The 10,490-nt window shown below is 41.5% G+C and overlaps 1 protein-coding gene across 1 annotated transcript in view; it reads left to right on the forward strand.

Moving 5' to 3' along the window:
• The window catches only part of syde1 (synapse defective Rho GTPase homolog 1), a gene marked incomplete at its 5' end in the record, with an annotated part of 32,665 nt that extends 29,063 nt beyond the window's left edge, over window positions 1-3,602 (forward strand). The window contains 2 exons of the mRNA XM_080748360.1: window positions 1,435-1,821; window positions 2,912-3,602. Coding sequence (XP_080604486.1) covers window positions 1,435-1,821; window positions 2,912-3,096 — 572 coding nt within the window. The remainder of the gene's footprint in view (window positions 1-1,434; window positions 1,822-2,911) is intronic.
• Between the last annotated feature and the right edge of the window lie 6,888 nt (window positions 3,603-10,490).

Genomic DNA, 10,490 nt, shown 5'->3' on the forward strand with positions numbered 1-10,490 from the left:
AAAAAGACCAAAGTTGTGTGTGCATTTTAAAGTTCAAGTGACGTTGCTAGGCAAAAGTATGTCAGAGTAATGTGGGGCCAAAGTTTCTGGGTTTTTTTCAGAGTCCCCCATTCTAAGTCAATGGGGGTTTTGGGCGTTGTTTTTTGTGACGTACGTCGCAATGGTAACGCGGATCGGAAAGAAAAGTAATAGCACACCATTCCCGGCCGAGCCGCATGTTTTGATGTATATATTGCGGCGGTGGCGTAAATTGTGCGGCAGTTATTACGCCGAAATTTGCAAGAACATTACTTACTTACTTACTGACTTAAGTATGGCGGATTACAATAAGTGTTTTGCCATTGCATTGCATGGCAGGCACACTTAAATATAGTCATGTTGGCATGTTGGACTATAGTCCTGGGGAAACTTTATTCATTGTGGGTTCGCCTGAAAGGCGAGAACACTACCGGTATGTTATCTTCATTATTTATATAGTGAGTTCCGTCGCGTGAGTCCAGACAGTACAAAGGCAGGGCCCTTAGCCAATGAGGTGCAATTGAGGTGTGTAAAACCTGGGAGTGGTGTTAGCTGGAGTATTGGTTGAGCTTCACATGACATTTAGCACGCTGTAGAATAATAGTCACGAGCGGGCCCACACTGTTTCGGAGGAACAGTATCTCTAGTTAATACTGTTACAGCTGTGGCCAGCAGTGTGGGTTCGCTGAAAGGCGAGATCAGTATGTTATATCAAAACTTTATAGGTCAAGTTTGTAAAAAAAAAAAAAAAAGACAGACAGATAGACAGTACAAAGGCAGGGCCCTTAGCCAACATCACCACCAACAAGTGCAACCCGATATTGTCGACCACTGCCTGAGACGAGGAGAGCCCAGTCATCCACGAACAGGAACAGATTGCAGTCACAAGCAGATGACATGTCGTTTACGTATATTAGGAACAACAGAGGACCTAGAATGCTTCCTTGAGGAACTCCGCCGTATACTGGGAGGGGGGGGGGGGGGGGGAGACAGGGTTCTGTAAATCTTCACCACCAAGTAAGAGTGCATCCACCTCACTGCTGTGCTGTCAAGACCAATAGCCTTTAATTCGTCAATTAGAATAGAGTGATCAACAGTGTCAAATGCCTTCTGGAGGTCCAGCATGACCATGCTGCTATATTCTCCCAATGCTGTCTCATGTTCAGATGAGGCATGTGTCAGTGGAATGGGACTCTCTGAAGCCAGATTGGAACTCGTAAATCAGATTATTCTCTTCTATCTAGCAACCTGCTCATAGACTATTTTTTTCCATTACATTGGAGATGGAACTGAGAATTAAAATCCGTCGGTAGTTGCCAGGATCTAGTTCACTGCCTCTTTTGTGCAGGGCCTCGATATTACTGTGGGGACAAAGCAAAAGGCAAGTTTTTGACCTGTTTATACTCATGGTTTCAGTTCCAAGCGGACCAGCACCAACGGACCTGGACAACCCTCTGGATCCATCCCTCCATCCATCCCTCCATCCATCCCTCCATCCATCCCTGCATCCATCCCTGCATCCATCCCTCCCCTCCCCCCCTCCCTCTCCTCCCCCTCCTCCTCGCATTACCCCCGGCCCCCACCAGGGGGGGCTGCAGCAGCAGCAGAGGCGCGCCGCGCTGCGATTGGCTCTCCCCCGGGACGAGGGCGTGGTGGTGTCGCGGAGGGGGCGGGGCCTGTCCCGGCTGGACAGCCCTCCACCAATCAACCGCTACGCCGGGGACTGGAGCGTCTGTGGGCGGGACTTCCTGTCCGGACAGGAAGCGGACTACGACGAGGTGGCAGGGAGCGAGAGCGAAGGAGGTGAAGATGTTTTCATAACACCTTTTATGAGTCCAAGTTGCTTCTTCTCACCTGACAGGGGGGAGTTTCGCCTGGTTGGACGCAGCTAGTGGAAGGAACACGTTATTCCAACCAGTTCCTTTCCCCTGCATCAGGCGCCCCGGCTGGCCAGGGGGAGGCAGTATAGAGCAGGGGTATTCAAAGTGGGTGACGGGGCACCCTGGGGTGCCGTGACGGCAGTCCAGGGGTGCCGCAAGATCATTTGATAATATTTGGAATTTATTTGGACACTTACTTAAAATGTTTAGTATCATTTTAAACTTGAAGTACAAAGTTATTTTCAGTCAGTTCTAACCAAAATGGCTGTTATCTCAATGTTTTCCTCGCAACATAATCACTAAAATATCGTCACTGTCGGGCAGAAACCTCGTATCTCCAAGTTTCAAATGTGTATGTCTTTTGGTAAAGCAAAGCCCTGCTTCATCATACAAGACTGTTGCACAAAACTAGATGCGAGGCGTTGTGTGCTTGTAGATCTGCTGTCCTTGAGCAAGACTCTGAACCCCCCTTGGTTCCTGTGTGTGTGTGTGTGTGTGTGTGTGTGTGTGTGTGTGTGTGTGTGTGTGTGTGTGTGTGTGTGTGTGTGTGTGTGTGTGAATGGGTGAATGTAATGAATGTGTGTGAATGGGTGAATGTAATGAATGTGTGTGTGAATGGGTGAATGTAATGAATGTTTGTGTGAATGGGTGAATGTAATGAATGTGTGTGTGAATGGGTGAATGTAATGAATGTGTGTGTGTGTGTGTGTGTGTGTGTGTGTGTGTGTGTGTGTGTGTGTGTGTGTGTGTGTGAATGGGTGAATGTAATGAATGTGTGTGTGAATGGGTGAATGTAATGAATGTGTGTGTGAATGGGTGAATGTAATGAATGTGTGTGAATGGGTGAATGTAATGAATGTGTGTGAATGGGTGAATGTAATGAATGTGTGTGAATGGGTGAATGTAATGAATGTGTGTGTGAATGGGTGAATGTAATGAATGTGTGAATGGGTGAATGTAATGTACTGTAATCTAAGTGATAAATGCACCATTTACCATCATGTTTCCTACAGGAAGTGACTGTGAGCAGGAAGCAGGAAGTGACTGTGAGCAGGCGGAGGGGAAACAGGAAGCCTGGTCGTCTCTGGTCGATGACTTTCTGGACTTTGATGCTCCGTTCAGCTGCAGGCTGAGTCTGAAGGACTTTGATGCTCTGATCCACGACCTGGACCGAGAACTGATCAATATGATGCTCTGATCAATAAACTGATCAATATGATGCTCTGATCAATAAACTGATCAATATGATGCTCTGATCAATGACCTGGACCGGGAACTGATCAATATGATGCTCTGATCAATAAACTGATCAATATGATGCTCTGATCAATGACCTGGACCGAGAACTGATCAATATGATGCTCTGATCAGAGAACTGATCAATATGATGCTCTGATCAATGACCTGGACCGGGAACTGATCAATATGATGCTCTGATCAATGACCTCGATCAATATCTGTGTGAACCTGATCTGGACCCAGACTGATCATCACCTGCCTTTAGACTGACTTCCTGAGCCTTCATCCAGGGTTGAACATTTCATATCATCATTATTGTGTGACAAAATAAATCCCGGTTTACAATATTATCCTGATAATCAAAATCCATTATACTGCCAAGACAGTTGATAGACAGTGAAAAAAAGATCTATCAAGTACGTATATAATAAGTACCTTTTACCAATTGTAGAGGGTGTAAGTGGTACCGGATATGCAGCCATATGTAGGCCTAGATATGGCCTACATATGGCCTAGATATGGCCTACATCTGGTCATCTGGTCTAGACATGGCCTACATCTGGCCTAGATATGGCCTACATCTGGTCATCTGGTCTAGATATGGCCTACATCTGGTCAACTGGTCTAGATATGGCCTACATCTGGTCTAGATATGGCCTACACCTGGCCTAGATATGGCCTACATCTGGTCATCTGGTCTAGACATGGCCTACACCTGTCCTACATCTTTGGCACAAACGTCTCAAAGTGTGTTGTAGGGTCCATTGGGTCTCAGAGTGTTGTATTTTAGGGTCCATTGTCATAAATAGCACAGCTCACTTCTCACTTGGTGTGATTCTGTTTGTTTTTGACGGACGCGTTGTCATGGCGACACTGAGTATACATTAGCTGAATTCCAATCCGAAGGGTTTGCACTTTGAAGTGCGCATTTGAAGGGCTATGACGTCACTGGTCACAGATCTACAAGCTCACAATGCGTCGCAACGCAACGCATTGTGAGCTTGTAGATTGCTATTTGGCGCGGCCCAGTGACGTCATAGCCCTTCAAATGCGCACTTCAAAGTGCAAACCCTTCGGATTGGAATTCAGCTATAGAGCTTGAGTGACGCAGAGTGATGACTCCAGTGAAGTCTACATCAACCAATCAGCTGTCGGTAAATAATCACAACTTTATTAACACGAGCACACGTTTCTTAAAGGAACAGTACACCTCTGTATCAGTCATTTTATATCATTATATAATATATATTATTATGAATGAACACATGGACATAATGTCTGTATATTACATGTATTTAGCCACCGACCCCCATCTCAAAGTGACCCCTTCTGCTTTATATATTATTCAAAGATTTGCACAAAATGTTTTTTGATGATTTTTTTTAAAGCCAAAGTATAAAAATATGGTTGAAGTGTTTAAAATCATTGTGATGCTTTAATGCTGGGGACCCCATTTGGTTCCATTTGTACCCTCTCAGAGTTACAGACCTGTAAGGGTCCATTTGGTTCCATTTGTACCCTCTCAGAGTTACAGACCTGTAAGGGTCCATTTGGTTCCATTTGTACACTCTTAGAGTTACAGACCCGTAAGGGTCCATTTGGTTCCATTTGTACACTCTCAGAGTTACAGAGCTGTAAGGGTCCATTTGGTTCCATTTGTACACTCTCAGAGTTACAGACCTGTAAGGGTCCATTTGGTTCCATTTGTACACTCTTAGAGTTACAGACCCGTAAGGGTCCATTTGGTTCCATGTGTACACTCTCAGAGTTACAGAGCTGTAAGGGTCCATTTGGTTCCATTTGTACACTCTCAGAGTTACAGACCTGTAAGGGTCCATTTGGTTCCATTTGTACACTCTTAGAGTTACAGACCTGTAAGGGTCCATTTGGTTCCATGTGTACACTCTCAGAGTTACAGACCCGTAAGGGTCCATTTGGTTCCATTTGTACACTTTCGGAGTTACAGAGCTGTAAGGGTCCATTTGGTTCCATTTGTACACTCTCAGAGTTACAGACCTTTAGGGTCCATTTGGTTCCATTTGTACACTCAGAGTTACAGACCCACCTGTGAGGGTCCATTTGGTTCCATTTGTACACTCTCAGAGTTACAGACCTTTAGGGTCCATTTGGTTCCATTTGTACACTCTCAGAGTTACAGACCTTTAGGGTCCATTTGGTTCCATTTGTACACTCAGAGTTACAGACCCACCTGTGAGGGTCCATTTGGTTCCATTTGTACACTCTCAGAGTTACAGACCTTTAGGGTCCATTTGGTTCCATTTGTACACTCTCAGAGTTACAGACCTTTAGGGTCCATTTGGTTCCATGTGTACACTCAGAGTTACAGACCCACCTGTGAGGGTCCATTTGGTTCCATTTGTACACTCAGAGTTACAGACCCGTAAGGGTCCATTTTTATCTCCACCCCTCCTGATGATTAGAGTTATTCTCCCCATGCTATCGTTGCAGTATTTCATGATATTTTAAAGGTATTTCATTACATTAACAGTATTTGTGTGTCATTCTTGCAGTATTGGTACTCATGGTACAGTATTGGTACTCATGGTACAGTATTGGTACTCATGGTACAATAAATGTGTTTTTAAATGTTTTAACTGTGAGCGATGAGGAAGCCAGAAGGAATATAATGCCATAATGTTGTTACAGCACTTAGAGATGTTACAAAATGTGTTTTTCTTTTCTACGTTACATAACGTCACGCTTTACACAATGACGTTTTGTTTGATATGTTTTCATTATTTCTTTTCTGTTTTCGGTGTAAGTCGTTTGTGTTTATTCTGTAATTGAACAGTATTACTTGTTATTGCACAATTTCAATAAGCACTTAATTGTTATTTTGTAATGATGTTGATGTTAATGTTGTTTTTTTTTAATGCATCTTAATTAATGTAACCAAAGTGAAGACAACAGCTTGGCTGTGAGTGTTATTGTCAACAATAAAGCACAATATTATTATTATTATTATTATTATTATTGTTGTTGTTGTTGTTTGTAACAGTAGTAGTAGACAGCAGTCCAGGGGTGCTGCGAGATCATTTGATAATATTTGGAATTTATTTGGACACTTGAAAAAATATTTAGTATAATTTTAAACTTGAAGTACAAAGTTAATTTCAGTCAGTTCTAACCAAAATGGCTGTTATGTCAACGTTTTCCTCGCAACATAATCACTAAAATATCGTCACTGTTGGGCAGAAACCTCGTATCTCCAAGTTTCAAATGTGTACGTCTTTTGGTAAAGCAAAGCCCTGCTTCATCATACAAGACTGTCGCACAAGCCCCAGCGTAGAGTCTGAAATCAGACTAGTGAAAACAGCCAATCTACAAGCACACAACGCCTTGCGATGCAGGTAGACAGTACTAGACACCTGTGTCTTGTTGAGATTCTTAACTCCCCATGCAGTGACTGAATGGAGCAGGGCTGAGCATGGATCTCATTGAAATGTATTTATTTCACTGCAGAGAGTCTATATATAAAACATTTTAAATCATCCGTAATCCCTTAAATTCAATTAATTCTTTCAGTGGACTAAAATCTTGTTTCATTTGATGGCCTTCCTGGCTTGGCATTTGGCCTTTGTGCCCTCAAGAAATGGACAATGCCAAAGGTAAAGTGGCTTTGCCCCTAAAATGAAGACATTTTCTTCCTACTACTAGTAGTAGTAGGAAGAAGTAGTAGTAGTAGTAGTAGTAGCAGGGACGTGCTGGCCATTGGGAAAAGCGGGACAACTCCCGAACGGCCAGTTCATTCCCGGCCGGTCCAGGCCGGCCATTAGGGAAAACATTTAAAATAAAATGTCAGCCTTTGTTCCATTTTGGGGGCTGGGCGGCCAACAAAGAAAAATCGGCCAGAAACCTCGTATCTCCAAGTTTCAAATTTGTACATTTTTTCGCAAAGCAAAGCCCTGCAACGCCTCGCGGTGCGAGGCGTTGTGTGCTTGTAGATCAGCTGTTTTCACTAGTGCAAATCATTTTTCAAATGATAAATACAAAACAAACGGTTTTGGACATACAAGGTTTCCACCTGACAACGACGAAATATAACTCATGTAATTGGCCCACTGGCTTGTCACTTGTCATGATCTGAAATGGCAAATCTTTGAGTAGCAGCAGCGCTATAGAGAGAGATCTCTCTCTATAGCGCGCAATGAGGGCCTCTCCAACTCTTTTTCCCGGGCTGAATCAGGGGCCCAGCACGTCCCTGAGTAGTAGTAAATGAAAAGCTGAATGACCATAACGTGTACTCTCAGAGTTATGGGGGTTCTAACATGTGAGAATCACCAGTAGGCCAACTAATGTTCCATAGATTCATAGTAAATCATATTCTGAAGAAAACCTGGAGACATTCAGTTGCGTCTTCAAAATAACAACATTATAATGATTAAGGCAGAACATCTAAGATGTGCTGTATACTGACAAGACCTTTGTCTTTGCCAAGGACACTTGGTTGATGTTTCATATTCCATATCCATACAGTAAAATCATCAGTGGATGTTTCATATCCATACAGTAAAATCATTAGGATGATATTGTGTTGTTTCTATAGATGCCACCAGATGGCGAACTCTCACCACTCTAAAATACTCACAGAGCCTGGTAGGCAGATAATGTAGAAAGTATAGCCTGGATTGATTGATTGAATATTTCATTAGACAAAATTACTATTATAAGTATAGTCCATACAGAGTAAATATAAGTAAATATGAGATAAATATAAGGTGCTGGGAGTGAAAATGATGAATATAATGTAGGGTTGCCTCGGATGAAAGATATATTAATGGGGTTCCCTGAGCCAAAAAGGTATGGGAACCCCTGCTGTATGAGCCAGAGATGGACACAAAAACACTAAAATACAAGTTAAAAATACTATGTGAAACCAGGATACTTTTAAGTGTCAGGTCTTCTGTTCCTGCAGATCTTCTCTGTGACACTGAGCTTCCAACGTCTCTTCAGTCCAGGTTGTTTGGGTGAAGAGTCGTTCTGGTTATCTGTCATTAAACCATTAAAGCAGGGGTCTTAAAGGAGTAGTTCACCCCCAAAATGACTTTTTTTCTATTGATTAGTCATGCCATGGAGAGTAGAGTATAAGAATAATATTTCTTGGTTTTTGTCACATTCCTAAGACAAAAATTTGATTTGAGTAAATTTACCCCCATTGATTCTGGATGGGGACCCGTTTCGAGACGGGTCACCATCCGGAACGAATTGGGGTAAATGTATTGTTATCACATTTTTGTCTTAGGAATGTGACAAAAAACTAAAAATGTTATTGAACTCTACTCTCCATGGCGTGAGTAATCAATAGAAAAAAAAATCATTTTGGGGGTGAACTACTCCTTTAAGTGTTTTCAGCAGTGTTGGGGAAGTTACTTTGAAAGCGTAACTTGTACAGTTACAAGTAACTCACCATGGCAGTAACTTGATCAAGTTAAAGGACAAGTTCACCTCTGGGACAACCAGATCTTATTTTATTGTTGTTTGGGACAAGATCAACACAATCCTGAGTTACATTCATGCTGAAATACTAATATATCTCAAAACACAGATTGAACACAAAAAATAACTCAGGATTGTGTTGATCGTGTCCCAAACAACAATAAAATAAGATCTGTTTTTCCCAGAGGTGAACTGGCCCTAATACCCCCGGAGAAATGTAACTTGTAAAGTTTCAAATGACATAGAAAAAGTAACTTCAATTACTTCAAGTTACTTTTTTTCCAGCATTAATTTGAGAATGTACATTTGGTGTACATGAAACAAAATATAATAAGAGTTGTATACTTTTATTTCAAAAGGGGTGACATTGCATGACATTTGATCATAACTGTAAAACTAAACTTAACTTTACTGTAAAAATAAATCGGGCCTATGCCTCTCAGTGTATACTTTGTCAATTGTTGACATTTTTATTTTGTAAAATTCCACAAACAAGAGGATTTGTTGAGGATACTGTACACATTAGTCATGACATTTGATCGTCAATTTTATCACATTTGTAAAACTGTAACTTCGCTTGTAACTTGTATCTCAGTTAGTTGACGAGTTACGGAAATATGAATGTAACTCAGTTACCACCAAGTTACAACAAAATGTAACATAGTTACATAACTCAGTTACATGTAACTTTAACTTCCCCAACACTGGTTTTCAGGCCAGGGACCCCTTAACTGAGACAGATGAAGCAGGGACCCCTTAGCTGAGAGAGAGATGAAGCAGGGACCCCTTAGCTGAGAGAGAGATGAAGCAGGGACCCCTTAGCTGAGAGAGAGATGAAGCAGGGACCCCTTAGCTGAGAGAGAGATGAAGCACGTCTAAAATGCACCTTTTGATAAAAAATAAAATAATAATAAAAAATAAAGTTTAATATTATTATTATTATTATTATTAGTAGTAGTAGTAGTAGTAGTAGTAGTAGTAAGTAGTAGTCAGTATGCTAGTTAGCAGTAGTGAAAGTGTATCACAGTGAGAGGCTGTGGTTGCTCCACGGCGCCCCCTACAGCCAGAGAATGGCAAAGAACTGCTTCTAGGGTTGCCACATCTGCTTATTATAAGCGAATTATAGCTTGTTTTTCTCTAAAATAAAGTTGATTGTAATTTAAGTTGCGTTTATTTACTTTGTTTCCCCTTGTTTCTCTATATGATTATTTTAGGCTTGTGTTTTAAAATGTAATTGTTTAGGCTATTTGGTCTTGTTTCTAAAGTTTACTTGTTTATTTGGGCTTGTTTCAGAAAGTTTCAAAGGAGAACAAAATGAGTACAATGAACCTTAATAAACAAGCCTTAGTGCTTTCTTGGGTTTAAATCTTATCCGTAGACCTTGTATCAATAACTGTGCTTTTCCTAAGTGAAAATATCAGGTCATAAACCCGACGCATAGATGGTTTAAATTTAAACCCAGGGTTCAAATTGCTCATAATTTGTGGGTCTATATAGCCTACGTCGGGACCCCCAGGGGGGTCCCCACATTATTTTTGGGCGTCCCCAGATGATTAACTTAATGTCCAACATTGTTTTTCTCACTCAACAGTAAACAAACCAACATAAAGTTTAAGTTTAAGTGTATAGAGGGTATCTGCAATTTAAGGACTTTTAATACCCCTAAAATGACAGATTAAACATTGACCAAATTTTCAAATATTAGAGGCAGAAATTGTGAAAATAGCAGATCTACATGCTCACAACGTGAGGCGTTGAGGCATTGTGAGCATGTAGATCTGCTATTTTCACAATAGAACCGTGTTCTACAAAATGTAATGCCTCAACTCTTAGTGCTCATGAGGGATAGGGGGTCCCCAGTTAAAATATGATTATTCTGGGGGTCCCCAGTTAAAA

This window comes from Nannobrachium achirus (genome assembly GCF_963921795.1).
Source record: "Nannobrachium achirus genome assembly, chromosome: 18".
NCBI lineage: Eukaryota > Metazoa > Chordata > Actinopteri > Myctophiformes > Myctophidae > Nannobrachium > Nannobrachium achirus.